The sequence below is a fragment of the Etheostoma cragini genome, chromosome 14 (genome assembly GCF_013103735.1).
Source record: "Etheostoma cragini isolate CJK2018 chromosome 14, CSU_Ecrag_1.0, whole genome shotgun sequence".
Classification (NCBI taxonomy): domain Eukaryota; kingdom Metazoa; phylum Chordata; class Actinopteri; order Perciformes; family Percidae; genus Etheostoma; species Etheostoma cragini.
The window spans coordinates 12682414-12702949 of NC_048420.1; the positions used below are offsets into that span (position 1 = coordinate 12682414).

At 40.8% G+C, this 20536-nt stretch overlaps 1 protein-coding gene across 3 annotated transcripts in view; it reads left to right on the forward strand.

The window, feature by feature from the left end:
• Positions 1-6272: 6272 nt before the first annotated feature.
• LOC117957273 (potassium voltage-gated channel subfamily KQT member 4) overlaps positions 6273-20536 on the forward strand; it is a 49180-nt gene continuing 34916 nt past the window's right edge. For 2 of the 3 annotated variants that reach the window (XM_034892893.1, XM_034892894.1), the window contains exon 1: positions 7140-7441. In XM_034892893.1, the coding sequence (XP_034748784.1) occupies positions 7140-7441 (302 nt within the window). Of the gene's footprint in view, positions 7442-20536 lie in introns of all 3 variants that reach the window. The other variant, XM_034892892.1, reaches the window with a different exon arrangement.

The following is a 20536-nucleotide window of genomic DNA, read 5'->3' on the forward strand; positions in this document are numbered from 1 at the left end:
AAAAATTGTGATGTGACACAAAAAATCTGCTAAGAGCATGTCCACGATGGGAGACGTTAGTAATATCAGGACAGATAAGGTTATGTAGGCTACATAACTGATAGACTGGGAAGATGATACGACTCAAATAGGTAGTTATCTGAATGAAAACACATCTATAGTCAGGGCCTCAATATCGTCACCTGACGTACAGTAGTTTAACTCCCTGCGAAGTATTACAGCGTCTTCATCAACGGGATCATCTACAAAAGGAACTGCCATGTTTGAGAAAAAAAACATTTGTCTGCCTAACACAGTTAATGAACCAACATGTTCTTGCAGATAACGAACTGCGCTTAAACACGCCTGATTTAGCCTGAATGAATGAGGAAATGAAAGAGCACTGTGTCAGAGGGAGGTGACTGAGGGAACTTCAAGGTTTCTTGAAGAAAACCCCAAGTGGGTTGCAAGAAAGTTTCTGGAGGTTGCCAGATGGTTGGGGATGGTTGGGAGAAACAGATTCTAGACTGGGGAAAAGGTTGAGAAGCAGTGATATAGTGGATCAAAATGCTGTTTCTCTCAGACCATGGTGTTGGTACATACTGTATAACAAGGATTAAACAAAGACAAACAACAAAGATTTAAAAATTCTAGGATAAAACTAAATACTATTAAAATGTAAGTATTTACCAGTTAGCTGGGTCTGGGTTGGTGGGGTGTCCAGTACCATAACAAGGTACAGACACAAACACAAAAAACTAATAAGTATAGTGGAAATGGAACAAATAAAAAAAAGTTTGCTTTTATAGGAACTTTGATTAAGAAGCAATATCATAAGAGAAAATGTAATGTATTTAAAACGGTCAAAACTCATTATAATTATGGAAACAAAATATTGGGGGTTTTAACTTAGTGTGAAGCTGGTGTTGTTTTCCCAAATGGCCATAGGAGGGCAGCACTGATCTAACACAACTGTACATGTCAGTGATATCCTTTTTCTGATTTATTGCAGAAAACACAGGTCTTTTTCACCTGGGGCATTGTTTAAAGAGCATAGATGCAAAAATCTGCAATCAATATTTGCCCACGTTGCACCCAAACCAGACTATATGAACACCACTAATCTTATTTCTGCAGCCCTCGGGTGCTCGAAAAGCTTCATGTGCTACAAAGAGCAAGCGGTTAACAATAGGGTCACGAGTTATTTGGCTGGAGACTGCTCAGCTCCTGCGAGATCAGACTGCATTCCTTTTCCGACCTAAATCTTAAAAGGAAGAGAAGTAATTATGGTGGAACAGAAAATTAGGTAGGCAGAGAGATTCAGGGGGCTCATAATGTCCCACTTTACACCAAGTGAAATGTCTCACATTCAACATTGTGTCAGTGTCTTTGCAAGTCAAAGTTGCGAGAATCACTTTGTTTTTTTACCTTATCCATAACTGCTAACTTCACAATTGTCTAGTTAAGTGCCAGTAGACAGCCACAAGTAAACATGAGTCAAACCGGAGGGCCCGTTCTTAATCGACTTAATCACTGAACAATAACAGCATTAATGAGTGCAGACTCATGCTCGGCTTATTATAATAGGAGCAGTAAGGATTGTGAGAATGTTTGAGCTTAAGTCAAGCATGAAAAGGATTGTCTGGTGGTATTTTTCTTGGCCGGCTCATCTGGTCAGATCAAGGCAACCTGGGCAAGATGAATTGGGGCTGACTGCCATGGCTGCAGTTTGCACCTTGTGATTGGGCCACAGCACCAGTTGGTCTCACCAAGTTAGAGACAGACCCATAACAGGAGTGGACATTTACTTTGTGTTTGATCCTCTTTTCTCTCTTGCTGAGGTGTCGGGAGAGTTTCTTTTAATCACCATCAAACTTAAATGCAAACTTTTCCCAGGTCCTGGCAAGAATAATGTGAATCATGTATCTCTGTTTACAAGGAGCAGCAACAGAATGGTGAAATATTCACAACTTTTACATCACAGTCGATTCAGAAAAAAAACAAAGCCTTAAATTGTATTAAAATCCTCAACTTTTGTTTATAAGGGTATTAAACAGTTTGATACAAGTGAAGAAGACTGATTGATGCCCATGTAGTAATTCAGAATGACGATGCTGACAGTTATGATAAAAACAGTTGTTCCCAACCTTTGTGGTCTGGGCCTCCCCCACAGCCCTTTCAGATGAACTTGCGTACAACTTCATCAATTCCCAATGCGTGCTCTAGATTTATAACAATATTCATTATATAAAACTGTTAATTATTTCATACAATTGAACCGTAAATAGTAGGGCTTGGTTTGGTCGGCAATCATACTACTAGCCTATAGGCTATTGTAGACTACTCCTTGGATTGAAACCATTTATCCGTTAATGTTACTTTAAGCCAATACTTTTAGGTAACAATTTCAACCATTAGCTACAGTAACTATTTCAACTTTGAGCTATTTTAACTGTTTGTCCATTACTCATAGCTAGTCATTTGAACTGTTTAGTGATAAGCTAGTTATTTCTAGAATGTATTCATGCTATTTTTCACATGGTATTACATCAATGCAACATTATTGTTCAGGTGTTGACTTAATGTTAATATGTGCGTATCTTACATATGCAAAAACTACCCCAAATGAATCCTTCAGGAAAACTGTAACCATACTTTCTACTCTGAACTCTTTCCTAATCTCTTTTATTTTGGCTTCAGACACAGAGGGATTTTTAGTAGTTAACAAATAACGCTGGTAGCTTTACATTTTTATGTAATTTTTTTACCCTGATTACTAATCCAGCCTCACCCCATAGACTGGAGACTGATCATTTCACCCTGTGGGCCTCAACCTATAAGGTCATCTGACCTTTTTTTTTTTTTTTTTAAATCAGCCCAGTTATAACAGTTTTCAATACTGCTACTTGTTTGTTTGTTAAATCTTTTAATAGCTCAGCGTTGTAAAGGTTTGGGTTGTTTTTGCCTGTTCCCTCCACTTCTCTGAATGGTTGTTATTAACATGCTGCATACTCCCAGTAAGACCGTGCTCGGTCACTGCTATAAAAGCACTTTGAGTGGTAATAAGTTACAAAGGATCTTTTGACTGACTATGAATGGGCCACTGAGTGAACTGGTGTAATTTCCTGACTCAGTCACTGAATGTAGTGGTTGACACTTCATGTTGCAGAATGGCAGATTGATTAACACAGGAAAACTGCCTCACGTCAGCTGACATTTTTACAGTGTCTACATGGTGTTTGGAGTGTGTTTTTTAGCGGGTGTGCTTGTTCCAAACGCAGCACAGTTTTGGCTCTCCAAAGACTATAAGCAGACATATCACATTAACCCATATTAACAATTCAGCCTCCCTCCCCTCCGCTTTATTTTCTTGGTCCCTCTAATGTTTTCCATTTAGAGAAATATGTCAAAGAGGACGAAACATAGTTAAAAGGAGAAGAAAAAAGAGATGAAATAAAGGCAAACAAGAGTGGGGTCTTGGAAAGCCATTAAGAATTGTAAGTAAACGTCCAAGTGCGCACAGGAAATAAAAGGTTGGTGGGGGTCGGACGCAGCGGGTTTGTACTGTACTATGTGTAGCAAACAATTGCTGATGTGAGTATTTTTAAGTTCCCATACATTCCCTGAGTGGCTGTCGGCTCCCGGAGCTCAGCAGGCTCTTTGGGGCGTAAGTGAATGCTTGGAGTGAGGAGTGCAGTGGAAAAACAACAGCGAGGGGAGAGGTGGGCGTGAAGGGAACACAACAGCCGCCTTCTAACACTGGGCCCCTCTAGTCCGCTCTGGGTCATCCCTGACTGTACTTTCCCTCACTGCCATCAAATCTGTGTACACAAGTGTGTGAGCCCTTCCTCATGGTCTGGTTGTATACATTTGTGCATTTAACCACCCGTTCCACGGTCAGAATTTACAGTCTGACCTTGCTCAGCTGTTGTGTGTTGTCACGGGGCCGCCTTTCTCCCAGAGGCCATGTTGGAATATTCTGCCGAGTGTTGATTACTGGGTGAAACTAACACTGGAGCAGGGCTGGTACTGTAAGAGAAAGAGGGGGTGCATGGTTTGGCCTCTGTGAAACTTTGATGTAAATCCCTGAGCGTACGAGCAGGGCTGGCTTGTCTGTCAGCACCTTCTTCCTGCGTCGCGCCATGTTCTGGTTGTGACTGTTTAGAGCTGGAGAGGAGGAGAGGCCTGGAGAAATGGAGGAAGAGAGGACACCAGGCTAACAGAGAGAGAGAGTTGTTGTAGGAGACACCCAGTACAGGATGCTGTTGTGTTGATGTTTAGCTAGTACCTCCTTTCATCATTGGGTGGTTAGGCTCCACAAGACTCTACTAATTGTTTACCTTCTTCAAAAATTAGATCCCCTCTGTCCTTTATCTGTCATTAACATTTACATCTACATAGGTATTCTAGGAAAGAAGGAAATAAAGACATTTCACCTTTGCTTAAAAGACTGGTCCTTATTTTTATCACCATTTAAATTACAACTCAGTTCACTTATAAGTCAAGAGTTTCATTCGTAAATTCAAAGTCAGCAGTTTGTGTGCTTCCCAACCGATCACAATCTAAATATAAGACAATTTTAAGCCTATATTTCCAAACACTGCTGAAATTAACAACCTTTTACCAGCATCAGAAATTGAGTGGGGTGGATTTAGTTGTTGTCTGGAACCAGAACCAACAATCAATATGTGGGCGTGATAGCTAGTTACATTTTTGTCATTTAGATTTTGGTGCTGGGGAACATATCCTAACAATTACACTGCATTTTCATTTTGTGTGGGTAGTAATTTAGAAGCCTGGTACCATGATAGGGGTGGCAATTTTTTTAACTTTTACAATATGGATTGCACCTCTAAAGTTGGTAATTTAAGCGATTGGCACTCAGGACCTTAGCATACTCTGCTTCTTGCATTTGTAGTTAAGTCTAGCAAGCTGAAACAATTATTTGATAAATCGATTTTTTTACGCGTGTCACAAAAATACTGTGATAATGTTAATTATTTGCTTTAAGCAAAAATGGCAAACATTCTGTGGTTCCAGCTTTTCAGATGTAAGGACTTTTGGCTTTCACCTGTTTTATGTCATGGGTAGTTAAGCATCTTTGGGTTTAAGACTGTTGGCTTGAGGGGAAATTTTGATGGAATTTTTTGTGACATGTGACAAAAGAAAAAGTTAAATGAAAATGTACTTTCAACAAAAAATCTATTTGAAAAATGTCAACTTACATTCCCCAGTTTGTATTAATACCTTGCTGTTAGTAGGACAGCTATCAACAGTTTCTAGTCAACGGTGAGTCCATCAGTCATCATGTGTGAGGTGTGAAGTAACAAGTTAAGGATTAGTGATGTTAATTTATGTAATGGGAGCAGGCCCTGGGAAAAATGTCTAGATTTGTGACCTCGAGAGACTGCTTTGAGCTGCTTTCCCTCACGTCATTCCACAGACCTGCAGCGGCCAGAATGGACATCAACGCACATGGTTAGCATGAGTAACCTGCCTCCGCTGTTGTTGTGGAAAACTGGAAAACCTTGACAATGTTGCATGTCTATGATAGATGACCAATTTCTTTGTTTGATGGACGCAATACAGTGTATTTTTTATTTATTTTTAAATCCATGATTACTTTTAATTTATTATACTTTCATTTTGTCAGTAAACAATGATTCACTCAATTGGGGGACCAGAGATGTGAGCGATGAGGTACTGGGGAAAGAGAACAGATGTGTTCCTCCAAACTCCTCATTGCTTTTCCTCCTGAGGAATTTACATTTGAGTGTAATGTATGTATGTACAGTATGTATCAGTTCAAAGACCCACATCAACTACCTTGGCAGTTGCCAATGTCACTTTTGGTGGTCAGATGATACACCGAGGCCAGCGGCAGTTTGGGGACCACCTTCATAATGCATTCCTTGGAGGCCCTCTGACAGGTGGTCTCTCTACAGGGCACTGTACTCCATAACTCCAGTATTTGTGTCATAACCACAAGCCTCCGTGTGTGTCACAGTCGTAGATTTAGAAAGCTCTGTCCACTGAGGTGCTGTTGCTGTTTCCCCCTGCACCTGTCTCTGCTGTCCCAAACGCCTGTAGCCATGGATTCCCCTCCTACAATAAACACAAGTGACATTTTCATTTTGGAGGAAAGAAACGTTTGTTTCTTCAAATTCCTGACCATTTAAACTGATGTTTTGGAAGGCATAGATGAGGAATCTGGGGCACTTTGATCCTTATGAGATCTTTGGATTAAGTATAATTGTTATACAGCATTTATGTGCATTAGCACAATAGTCAGTAATAAAAGTTATCAACTCTCTCAGAAATGTCCTCATTCTTCCGGGAAAGCTTTATTAACAAGAACATCCTTGTCTGGCCATCCTCGCCCCGTCACTGCGTGCATCCCGTCCTCGCCTCTCGCCAGCCTTTCTCTTTCTTTCTGAATGTCAACTCACCAGAAAGAGACTTTTCATCTTTGTTAGCTTTTACAACACCAGATTTGAACTTTGGCAAGCGTTTATTCGGCTTTAAGAGTTTGTCGTCTGCGATTCTTGACATCACACTGATGGTGTTCACTGCTGCGCTCTGCACCCCGCCTGCCGGAGCGCAGGATCGCTGGACCAGAAAGACGCACAGGGAGGGGAGAGCAGGCTGATGCTAGCGGCTGTGGCGAGTCTCACATAGTCAATTAGACGATTAGCTTAGGCGAACTTGCTGAAAGACTGTAGTTGGATATAGTTGGTTTGGAGGACACAGATCCATCCTTGTTTAAAGAGTATTTATGGTAATATGCTTTATTGATTGAGGTCAGTTTGGTCTATTTCTGCAAAGTGATGACAGGTTTTTCGTTGTGTTCTTGGACTTAGTGCATGTGTCATTACTTCTCTGCACCCCGCTAATCTGACTCTTAACAATGATCGCTGAATGTCACGTTTCAGTGCGTCACACTTGTCCAAGCATTGGGAATCTGTTCTTTTGCGATCTCGATTTGATTTACAGATAACTTTGAAATCTTGAGTTATAAAACCTAGGCTGAAAAATAGCATGGATGATATTCAGCATACTCATGCGGTTTGACCGGTTGTCTAGTTTAGTCCACTTTATGTCCAGACGGACTATGACTTGGTCAAAACTTTGCTCTGCGCTAGTTTAATTGTGCCAGATCGATGTTAGGAAGTCCGTCAAACAACGGCGGCATCAGAATGCTGGTGCCCACGGATCCGAACGAGGAGAGGCGGGTAGAGTTTGTGGCTCTCACCGCTGTCCACACGGAGAGAAGTGAACCGTCCAGCCCGGAGCGCGGACACCCGTCTCACCGCACAGGTCTGCTGGGCACCCCGCTGCCCGGGCCGCCCGGACCCCGGGCCAACCCGTCCGCTTCAAACAAACGCTGCAGAAAGTTGCAAAACTGCATGTACAACGTGCTGGAAAGACCAAGAGGATGGGCATTCATCTACCATGCATTCATGTGAGTGTATCGGTATTTATTTACTTTTTTAAATGTATAGTTAAGTGACCAAATGAAGCACATTTTAAACGGCTTATTTTTTTCCAAACTTAAACTTTTTAAAGTCTCTTAGTGAGCGAAGCCACACGCTGCGAGATAGTCAACATTAGACTTGTTTTCCAATCATGGGTTTTGATCAGTAGCCTACATGCCAGCAGTCATTTGATGAATTTTCCAATTAACCAAGCAGAGTTGCTTATGCTGCAATTAGCACGGTCGTATTCCATACATCATCACACCACGGGGTCTTTTGTTCAATTTCCACTTGCCTCGGATTAAATAATCAGGAGGACGCTGGGTATTAAATAGAGTTTGTCCACATCCACAGGGTTAATTGGCATGTACAAAATGCAAACATTTTTTTATGGCTGCTGATAGTCATACTTATAAATGCACTATGCAATATGTTTCTTTTTTTCTGCAAGTTGGCATGCTTAACTAATAAGTTTAAATGATGGAGAGGTGTGAATGATGTACTGGAAAGGTTTGTATGATGCCTAAGACAGTTCAACACAAATAGCTAAAAGCGACAAAACAAATAGGAAAGCAACAACATGAATGTAAGAGCTACAACACCAATGCTAAATCGAAAACGGAAGTTTAATTTTTTTTTCTTAGCCACAACAGAAGTGAGCTTCTGAGCAGTGTCAGCTGAAAAAATAAAGCCCATTATCAAATCTGTGCCTTTGTAAACTGTTTTTTCATAATTCATAATCCGTGCTCTCAGATTTAGTTTTTTTCTACACAGCAGCATATTAAGACCATAGCTCCCATGGCTCCCCATGGATTTAAGCTTTTATTTTTCTAATTCTGACAATAAAATGTGTGACAACTCATTCTTTAAGGTCCTAATAGGTAGTTGTATTTGGTTTTGTTAAAAAGTACAGAATTTATGGTGGAGGTTGTTTGTAAGGTTAACATAAGCTAATATAGTCTAACACCAGTTGGCGTAACAGAATATATTCATTGTGCGCACAGTTTACAAATCTTTAGGCAGAGTTTATAAACTGCGCGCAATTTGGAAATAATTTTAATTTCTCAGCTGACATCGGGCTCCGTAGACTCTCACTCCATTGTAGCATTCGTGTTGTAGCTCTTGCTTTTGTGTTGTGGCTTTAGTATTTGTGTTGTAGCGTTTGTGTCGAAACTTTTGTATTTGTGTTGAACCAACTCGGCCACCATATAAACCTCTTCATCCTTTAAACTCATTAGTCAAGCATGCCAGTTTACAGAAAAAAAGAAACATACTGCAAAGTGATTCATTTAAAAGTGTGACTATCAGCAGGCATCATTTCTTTTGCATTTGATTTAAAAGTAAATAAATGTACTTGTAATGGTTAAAAATGTGACTGGACTGGTTTGTGGCAGCATTTTTCTGACAGGTGAATTAAATAATGCATTAGTAAAATAAAATATAAACTTGAACCCATTGTGAAGCCATTATGTGACAGCTTTTAAACCAGATGAAGAATAATCTCACCAATTAAACATGCACTTAACATAGAGCTCAAACTAAAACAACGCCCTATAACTGTACAAAGTATTCAGTCAGGGCTTTAAAGTACCCCGTGTCCCATCAGTTCTATAATGTATACAACATGTAAACACTGGAAAAGCAAGAGCCCACTGGTAGCAAAGGCTGTTTCTAAGAGCTCCAGACTGCTGAAACACACAGCACTCATTTGTCTACACCAAACTGTACTGACTTGTCATTTAAATAAATGTGCACCCATTTCAGATTCAAATTGAACCTCTTTAATAACTTAAAGATTATTCGTAAGTGTCTCCTTTACGGTGAAAGTTCCCTCAGTTAATATTTATTGTGTCAGTTTATGTTAATGTATGTCTTTTTTACGTGAAGCCCAGGACAGTTGTGCCCCAGCAGCTGTCCTCCAGCTGTGTCTGGCACATAATGGACAGAGCATTATGTGTGGGAGCTCCTTGGACCGGTCCGTGTTTTCCGTGTCATTGTTTAGAGTGCAGCAGTCTGCCTGCCAATGCCATCATGTGTTTATAACAGAGGGAAATCCCACTGCAGTGCTTCTAGTGTGTGATATTATCATATATACCGTTGGCACATTATTATTCTTATAATGTGAGAGCAGTGGAGCAAACGCTAGTCTCACTTTGTCTTTTAGCTCTTTCACTTCTCTTTATTTGTTTCTTCCCTTTCGGTTCCCATGGGACTGCAAACATATCTTGCAGCACAAATAGAACTAACATGTCGTGTACTGCCTCCACCCTGCGTTTTCGTCATTAAGGCGATGGCCTTTGCAGGGTAGTTGCGGGTGACATTCTCCCTGACATTACTTGATAGAAGCTCTGCCACTGTTGTTATTTCTCTGTCAGAGAGGCAGGGCAGGTGCTCTGAGGGGCCCAGATCAGATGCCACGGCCTCAAAGACGGAGCTGGACTGACTTTGGAAATGAGCCGCCTCACTGATGGCCCGTTTTATGCGCCATCTTATTGAAAAACTTACCTACGACTAAAATCTCACTAGTTTTTTTTTTTTTTTTTTTCAATCCTTGCTCTTTGACATGATATATGTTTCGTGCACATATGTCTAGCTGAGTGCATCATTCCCATGATACTGTATTAACCTGAGCTGTGCAATTGTTTTGATTAATTACATGTGAGGCGCTCACCATGCTGAGAGCTGTGCCATGTGTAAGGAAAAGTCTTTGTACAATGAAGCTCAATTTAGGCAGCGTTGATCTGTTGTAATTAAATTGAGCCCTACACTGCTGTGCTAACTTCCCTTGATCCTTTAATTAGTCCTTCATTGTAATGGGGAACGCTGGAACAGATGCATAGCTTCTAGTGAGCCTTTCCTCACAGGTGTGTGTTGGAGTGTCAATGGGTAAGGGGGGAAATAGCTATCCGCTGTAATGTCTCTCCACGGGCACCCACTTAAGTTCCACCACACTCCAAACCCCTTCTTTTTGCTGTCACTGCTGCACATAAGATGCATCCTATTAGAGAAATATTCCCTCCTAGATAAAGGTCTTGGGTAACTTTAACATCCTGCCCTCTGAATGTTTTAGGTTACATTATTGTAAACTGTTTAACATTTATGTTGGCTGTGTCCTGCGGACGAGACACATTCACTCCTGCAAGTGTAACAGCCATATACTAATTCAGAGCTGTCGTTGAGTCTCTCCTCTCCTCTCCTCTCCTCTCCTCTCCTCTCCTCTCCTCTCCTCTCCTCTCCTCTCCTCTCCTCTCCTCTCCTCTCCTCTCCTCTCCTCTCCTCTCCTCTGCTCCCTTCTCCTCCTCCTGGAAACCATGCATCTGTTAGGTGAAAGGACTCAACTAAAAAGCTTTGTTTTCTACACTACCAAGAAAAGGGAGGGAGGGATGGGTAAGGACGTAGAAACCTTTTAAAAGAGACAATAGTGTTTCTGTAAACTTCTGTGGAGCTGTGAAAAACAACTTGGTTGCTACGGTGACACTACGTTTTTGCGTTCACCAAGCTCTGATTCAAATGGTGTGTGGACCATTAAAAATGTTAAGTGACGCTTTTATTTTCGTGGTCCCTTCACTCACTCACAGTAAAAGCTCAAGACCTTTGAATACCTTCTCTTTTGTTTAACCTAAGGATTTAGCTTTACTGGAGGTCCCAGGTTGGCAGATGAGCAAAAACATTTAAAGAGATTGGTTTCAGAGTTTCCCCTCACCTTTGACCTTCTACCACTTTCCACCATACAGTAGGTAGTGCCACATATACTGTAGATCATTTGTGAGGCCACCTGTTTTTGCCCATAATTCACCCCAGCAGGAAGTCCTTAAGGGGGGTGTGGAACTCCAACCCCCACATCAGGTCACACTACGCTGAGCCAACTAATACCGGCACTGTGGAAACCCAACCAGCCATGTCATGATCTTTGCTTTAGCTGCCATACTTGAATCTTGGTCTCTGGCCCAGTACAGCGTTCCCCTGGACCCCAGCCTGAATGTACCGTAATAGTGCATATGGATCAAAGGGAAAAGCAGTGAAGACAGAGCACTGACCGGCCAGAGTGATTGGCACAACATCGATATTGGCTAATAAAAGCTTAAAATGATCATCATCGGCATCAGCAGATATGAATATTTCTGCTGATGGGCCTTGCCGATAGGGTAACTTGTTTACTATGCGCGCATGACAACCATAGAAGGAGAAGCAATGCTTCTTGGGCGGAGTGTTTTGCTCGCAGCCCCTTGAGAAGCCCCGGGGTGAGGAGCAGAGAGTAAAAACGGTACTTTTCAGGTGTGCCCAAGTAATAGCCTTTTGTGGAGAATAGTTCCCAGTTTGTATACTTTTACAAGATGTCTTATGTGATATTGTACATTTGTACACTCTGCGACTATACAAAATCCCTACATGTAAACAGGAAAATGTTGACATTATTTTGTCACTTATTGGGAACAGTAGGGTAGTTTGATCCGGTTACTACCAGGATCTGTGATGAACTAGGAACTAGAAACTAGTCTGACGCAACGGGTGCGTCAGACAAAGTTATGAAATTAAATTGCTGATTTTGTTTTTTTTTTAAGGATAAAAGTCTCCAGAAAGCATGTGTTACAAACTTAAGGTGCAGAGTCTACCAAGAGGGAACGTTATGACTAAAAGACTTCAGATCAAGTTGTATTTTAGAAAGTTTAGGATCAAGTATCCATTGACTTTTACCCATACAAAGTTAGGATACCTGGGCCTTTGCTGCTTCAATTTTGGCCATTCAATTTGTCTCTTGAGTCACCAAACTTCATGCAACTTCCATATTAAATCGCTTGAGTACCACTTAAGATATCTTTATTGCAAGCTGCACTTTTGGATGTAAACTTAAACAAAACACATCACTCTGCAGTAATTGAAGCATGTTGAGAGCACTTTAGTGCTTGCTAATCTGTTGCTGCTATTAATACGAATGTTTTATGCCTTTAAAGAAATGATCCTTAGTTGGACACCGACTTCTTCCTCTCTCCCTCCTTCCCTTTGATCTTGAACAGTAGCTTCACAAATTTCCAAAGTAAACTTCTCATGTCAGATAAATCTTTGCCAGATAAAGCCTTCAGTCCCCATGGCGTGTGGCAATCCCTTAACTTTAACCTTTTATGGCCCCAGTGACGGTTTCGGTTTATAAAAGCTTGAGCGTAAAGCCACATTATTTATAGATGTGCAGGGAGATACCGACAACAGGGCTCGCACCCTAATGCTCTCCATAACCTCTCCACTGATGGTTGGGTCAAAGAGGCTTTGAAATATCTCCTGTATAGGACTAGAGTTCATTCTACACAAATCTTTTACGCTAACAGTGCTGCACACAAAATGCAACTTGCAAGCATTTCATTTAAGGGGAATTGCCTTTCTGACATTATTAAACTCATTTAGCTCAGACAGCGTGTTGATTGAATGTGTTCCCTCTATCCCTCCAGTATTCCCTCTCTCTGAACCCGGTCTCAACCCGCTAATCTAGTTTCTCACCTGGGTCATGGAAACAGTCCGGTCTGCTTTTTCAGACCCCCCCCCCCCCCCCCCCCCCCCCCCCCCCCACCCCCACCCTTCCGCTGTGACGTCCTTCAAAAACCAGTGACGCGTTTGGTGTTGGGCCTTTTTTAATTTTATTGGTGGTCTAAAAAAAGCTTTTTGTGTCGTTATTTGCTTTCTTAGTCAACGCATGAATGTGTTTTTACTGATGACTAAGAAAGAAGGGTGGAGTAGTGGAGAGGGAGGTGGCACTATAAAATGGTGAAAGGGGAAAGCCACTTGACACTTTGAGTGGGGTTTCTAACCTGCTCAGGACTGCAGATTGGATGCTTTTTGTTCATTTTCCGCAGCTGCTTTTTTATCTGTTCACCTCAGCAGGTTGTGTAAATTCTGCTCCATTAAGAATCCTTTATGGTCCAATTGCCCTCTCTCTCTCTCTCTCCCTCCCCTCCATCATTCCCTCCTTCCCTTTCCTCCTGAGTGGGAATATAATCTCTCATTTGCTATACTGCCCTTTGTAATTGACTTCCCCTCCATCACTGCCACTCATTTTCTTCCCCTTTTTTGCTCTCAGTCTTCCTTGGCTGGTCATGACTTTTCTTAAAAAATGCTGTGTATATGCAAGATCATTTATGACTTATGAAAAAATATGGAGGATAAAAACATTAATAAAATAGACAAATGAGTAAAAATGGTCACATGCACAAGTTAAAAGTTAGTTTATTGAACGATGAGTTGGTTGATTGAAAAAAACATTGATTTGGCAACTGTTTGGATAACTGGTTAAATGTTTTAGTAAACATTTTCTTGTTTCAGCTTCTCAAATGTGATGATTTACTGTTTTTCTTTGTTCAAGTGAGAGTACATAAAAGGTGTTTAGGGTTTGGCATGACTGGGAAATTATAATTTCATAGACAAAATTAATATTTTATAGGTAATAAAAAAGTTTGTTAGTAACAATCAGGATGCAATTTGCCAGGGATGCATTGGATTTCCCCCTTTCTGGTATACATATCCCTGCTTCTGCTGAATTATTTTTATTCCCGGTGGGGACAAAATGCATAGAATAGAATAGAATGCGGATAAAATCCAAGCAGGAGTTGCTGGTTGTATTTAGCCACTACAGAGCTCTAGGATGCCGGCTACCAGCCACAGTTCTTTAGCCGCCAATAAGTGACTGTGAGAGTTTAGCCAGAAAAATTGAATATCATGTGGCAATGACAGTTATGTTTACAGGCATCCAAACGACTAGAAAAGTTTAGGAAAAAGATGGTGGTCTGAAAAAAACACTCCCGAGGAACGAACGAACGAACAAACAAACACGTAAATTTACCTCTCCTGCTTTAAAGCGCTGTTTTATGTTGACACCACATTTTGCTATTTTATTTTTTAGATTATTTTCCATTAAATATTAAAGTGCATAAACAAGTGTTTTGGCATGCCTGGCTGAGTGGCACTATTTAATTCTTGCTGTTTTTTTTCACAAATTGCAACTAGGTTACTTGGTCAGTGAAAAAAGTATAATTCTAGAGACCTTGAATAAACCCATACACGTAATGTTGGGACTACCTTTACGTCTGGTAGTATTAGTGTTTAGTACTGGTGTATTTAGAGTATACTGTAGACCAACCAGTAGTGCCTTACCCAGGTAATGCTTCTTTGATGGAGCATCTTTAGCATTCTTTTGATTTGTGTGAAGGTGGAACCAACATCCAGTCAAGCTGCTAATGAGATTAAATCCAGAGTGACTGGAATGGGCAGGAACTCAGAAAAGATGATTTTGTCTTATTTGTCCTCTGGGAATTTTAAAGATACAGTTTTGGAGACAAGAGGTCATTTTGAGTCAAGACGTCTTGGGGCTGCTGAGCTTCCTGTGAGGACAGCAGTTCATCAGGGAAATAATACAAGTTATAACAGACCTTTAAAGGGGAAGAACCAGTGTCATTTCAAAGATTTTGGTCTTTTTGACTGAAAATACACTAAAAGCTTTATTGCTGTTCAGTTTTATTTTAAAAGTACACTTTTTTAAAGTCCCAATATAGAAGGAATACCTTAATATCAACAACATTGTTTTTTTTTTTATTATTCACTATATGTGTCCACCACTCTGACATGTGGGAAAAAAGTCTTTTTCCCACTTTTACACCTGACCTGTGTGTCACATACTGCAGCAACTGGAGCTGGAAAGGATTCAGTGTCTTGCTCAAGTGCACGTTAGTAGGGCAGATGCTTGCTAATGGTGATTGAAATGTAATCTCTTTAAAGCCAACAGGGAGAGAAAAAAGTGTGAGGATTGGTTTCAGTGTTTCCCCTCAACTTTGACCTACCAGCAATTTCCACCATAGGTAGGGCCGGATAAACTGTAGACCATTACATACCACATACTGTTTTAGCCCATAATTCATCCCAGCAGGTGTTCCTAGGGGGGGGCGTGGAACCCAAGTCCCCAATCAGGTCACACTGCAAACTGATACCAGCACTGTGGAAACCCAACCAGCCATGTCATGTCTTTATCTTTGCTTTAGCTGCCATACTTCATCTTGGTCTCTGGTGCCCAGTACAGCGTTCCCCTGGACCCCAGCCTGAATCTACCGTAGTAGTGCATATGGATCGAGGGGAAAAGCAGTGAAGACAGAGCACTGACCAGCCAGAGTGATTGATTAGTTTTAAGGAGGGTGAAAATATACTGGTTATGCATTATTTAAGTATTACAAAGGAGGAGCAGAGATGTGAAGCAAAATTACAACATGACGTTTTTAGACTCAAGCTCAGTATCATCTGCATTAGTGGAGCGGAGAGAAATGCCTTCACAAGTAGTTGTTTTATGAATCTAATTCATTACTCTTCCCATCTTAATAGCGCCGTTATCATAACTGCCTATAATTGTTATAATAGTTTTTTTTTTTCATCAGACCAACTAGATCTCTGAGCCGAGAGACAAATACTTTTCTTCTTCCTTGGTTAGTGGGCCGTGCACAAGACAAGCGCATAAATGCTGACGATTGGCTGAGGTTGAGTAAAATTTCATGGTAAGCCAATCGGAGGTAGAGTTGAGCGGGTGTTGTAAAGCATGCACAGTCGGAGTCACAACCCAGCAAACAGCAAACAACACAAGCGAGTCAGTCATCAAGAGACAGGTATGGCGTTACGAAATCAAGGAGAAAGGGGGGGGAGAACTTTTCCCGCTAAAGATTTTCCACCGTGGTCAGAAAACACAGGCACTATGACTCTAGAGTGGCTACTTGTTCCGAAGCTAATCGCTGTCACTCTCTCGATTCACACACACGCACGCACGCACGCATGCACGCACGCACGCCGGCCCAACGCACACATCAGCGCAAAAGTATAAACATCAGGCCACTTACGTTATTTGCACTACAAAGAGTGTATATAATTGTTATTTATTTTTTCCTATAGTGCTTTACAAGCATTATTTAATTTTGCCCAGTTGTGGCCTAGTAATAAATATCAAAAAGTTCCAAAACATCTATGTTGTTATTTGTACCGATCCAATAGACACAATATCTACATGCATGGCATTTGATTGGAGGCTAGTCTCACTTTGTCCTGCAGCAACATTAAAATAGTTAAGATGTGTGTAAATTGTTTCTGTTAATAATGTATTGTATTAAGTGTCAATTTCATTATAATTTCCAGATTTATCATAAATAATTGAACATGCACATGTATTTTAAGTTCCATTAAAGAGGGGTGGAGGTGGGGTCACATTGGAGCGTTGAAAAATTTACTTGAAAGTAATGCATTAGTTACTTCCTGAAGTAACTGTAACTAATTACTTATTAAAAATAACTTGCCCAATACTGCCTGTGAGTACTGTGGTGATCAGAAGAAGACTATAAGGTAGAAGCACCTGCAAAGGCCCATTGCTGAAAAAAAGACATGTACTGAATAGGTTGAAATTTGCCAAAGGACACATTGACTGGCCAAAGGAGAAATGGCGCAACATTCTGTGGACTGATGACAGCAAAATTGTTCATTTTGGGTGTAGGGGCCGCAGACAGTTTGTCCGACGACCCCCATGCACTGAATTCAAGCCACAGTACACTGTGAAGACAGTCAAGCATGGTGGTGCAAAAATCATGTTATGGGGATGTTTCTCATACTATGGTGTTGGGCCTATTTATTGCATACCAGGGATCATGGAGTAGTTTCAGTACATCTAAATACTTGAAGAGGTCATGTTGCCTTATGCTGGAGAGGAAATGCCTTTGAAATAGGTCTTTAAACAAGACAATGACCCAAAACACACCAATAAGCGAGCAAAGTCTTGGTTCCAGATGAACAAGATTGATGTTATGGAGTGGCCCAAAGCCTAATCCCCGGACCTCAATCCCATAGAACACTTCTGGGGTGACATCAAAAATGCTGTTTCTGAGGCCAAACCCAGTAATGCAGAGGAAGTTTGGAGTGTAGTTCAATGGTCCTGGGCTGGAATACCTGTTCACAGGCGCCAGAAGTTGGTCGGCTCCATGCAACACAGATGGGAAGCAGTTCTCAGAAATAATGGTTATGCAACTAATTATTAGTGCAGTGATTCAAAGTAAAGCAAACCCTTGAGACATTTTTCAGTTTATACGGTAAATGTTTGAGTTTGTAAATAAAAATGCAAATACTGCTAGTTTTTTGAACAGCTTAATATTTCTTTTTCTTCATTTTCTGTAAAGGCATGACACAAACTTGATCAATTTTGATTTGGAATTGAATGTGCAGTGTTCCCAAATGCATTGATTTAATGAAAATAGAAGTTATACTAAGGATTTTGAGCGTTATTCACTTTTTAAAACACTAAAAAGTGGCTATTATTCTGACCACATCTGTCTGTTGCTGTCTGTTCATTGGCTCTGCTCAATTTAAGTGGCGCTCCATGAATTTTACACATCAGAATCAGATTAATAGTCACGGTTATTCCTACTCAGCCTGTAAAAACTGTTGTATAATGTCTTCTGTGGCTCTAGGCAAGCTTTGTCAAGTGCTTTAACCTTCTTTCCTGCCATGCAGGAACGTTTTATTTTTTCAATGGAATGGCTTGCTTTTGTGACACAGATGACAAGCAGAAGAAGGAGGAAGGAGTAAGAGGGCGCTTAGTTAGAGTTGCTAAGAATGAATGATAATATGATACTCTATCGATCGCTGTTGGACAATTCTCTTTCCGCTTGTCCCCTACCGCAAAAGCAGCCCTGTAGCTGGAAGGGATTCAGTGTCTTGCTCAAGGGCACTTCAGCAGCTGTTGAAAAGTAACGGAAAGCCAACAGGGCGGGAGGATCAGTTTCAGTGTTTCCCCTTACCTTTGACCTCCCACCCATTTCCAACATAGGCAGTGCCAAATATAGACCATCACATGAGGACATGAGGATATGTAATGAGTATGCAGTATGTCCAGAAACAGTAAAATATAAAGAAAACATTTGTTTTGGAGGTGTTTTCATTACCCTTTTGTCCTTCAAAGGAGATATGGGCTTCACAGGGCAAGTGATTTGTGTATTAATGGAGAGGAAGGTAAGGAGAGGAGCATAGGTGTGAGATGGAGAGAGAGGGGAGAGTTGAGGATAGCTGGTGTATTCATTTCTCCTTTTGGGACAAAATGTGTCTCCCTAGGGAGGGGGATGGCAGACCAGGAATCAAGTTTTCCCCCGATATCCAGCCCTGCTCTCTCTGCTCTCTCTGCTCACTTTGATCCAGGAATAGGACATGTACCCACACGCAAGCACATACACACACACACATACACAGGGGGGTGGGGTAGGGGCAAACTACTTTTGTTTATTTACTTGACAGTGCAGGACATGTAAAAATGCTGACGGTGAAATTCTGAATACATGCAAAACCACACACCCTCAACAGAGACCTTGAGCCACAGACAGTCGTCCTGGATCAGGAGGGGTGTTGACATCTTCTAATCTACAGTAATCTGTGTTTATTTAATGTTATTATTGCTGAGGCTGGCCAGAAATACTGTGGCATTTGCCCGGAAGGGTCAAAGGGAAATGCCAAGAGTTTATTTTGACTAGTCAAGACCCTCTAAACACTCCAGATCTGCTTTGACAGCCAGGAAAATGTCTGTCTCTTATTATTACTCTCTGCACTTTTGTTGGCGCTTTTTATCGATTTTTTAAAAAATGTTTTCTTAACTTTTGAGGCTTTTTTGAACGTTTCTCACTTCTTTGACGTTTTCAACACTACGTAACACTAACTTTTTAACTTTAGTTTTACAGTTATTTGGGGAATTTATGGTCAATAAACCTAATTCATAGGAACTTCTACCTAATGTTTGAGTTAGAAAAGCAGAAATTATGAATTATTGCCAACTTGCTCTCAGGGGACTAAATCCTTAAAACTACAAGTTTATCTTAGCTGCTGTCAAGTTAGCTTCAGTTTGATGATACAATTAACAACTAATATACAACATATGTGCTACAATACAGCTTATGTGCTTGAATTGTTTCTTTTACAGAAATGTCAAAAACTCTCCCCACAACAAAATGTCAGGGCCTCTGAAAATTGTGGTTCTAATTCATGAATCTTTAATTGGTCCTCTACAATAGAAATATTCTTTAACAATCGAGATGGATGAATTGGGTTGAAGCCAGCACCCATACATGTGCAGTACACACCAGCATATCTGTCCTCTCTGCATGTCGACAGAGAGTGGGGCTCTGACACACACACACACGCAGACGCAGCTATGACAGTTTGTAATTACAGACAGACAGGCACAACAGCATTATCTATGCCCTGGTGACTGACAGACACATTTAAGCAACATGCAATTCCAAGTGTAAGAATCAAATGATTATGTGATTTGATGGTAGATTTGATTGGTTGATTGTAGGGACGGGTTTGGGAGGGGTGAGTGTTCTAAATAAATGTGCTATGTCAATAGGATAAATAGATTTGGAGTTATTTTTACAACTGAAATATTTTTTTTTAGTTTAGTAAAAATGTGAACATTTGGGGGACACACCAAATCTCTGCTATACCGCTACTGATTGAAACATGCTTATAGTTAGATAAAGTTTTGGAAATAAATACTGGGAACCAGCAATCAGCCCTTTATGAACAGGCACACCCTTCAAAAAGGCACTGCACTAGATTTATTAATGTTAAAACATGTAACCAGCTTTTTAAACAAAAAACAAGAAACTTCAAGTTTCAGTTTGCATACTCATGTGCTAAATAACAGAGAGAACGTGTGTGCATTTGAGGCCTGATTTTATACATTGATTGTCCAAAAGGAACCAACTTTCGTTTCTTCCCTGCATTACACTATCACTTCTTTGCTAAAAAGAATCGATGCGTTTGGCAATATGGCAATATAGCAAAAAAGAGAGTGACACTGTTGGACAAATTTCCCTGCACACTTTGAGTCCTGTATTGAACGATAAACATTACCTTCTCTCTATTTAAACTGCAAAATTTCACCCAACACCTCTCTGCCTTGTTGTTCTGGAAGCTTTCTCTTTGAAACACTTTATTGTGCTGCTGCCACCACATTGGTTTTAACACTGCCCTGCTTTGAATCAATGTTACACTGGACTGTCAAAACCCAGAAACCCAGCTGTTAGGTAAAA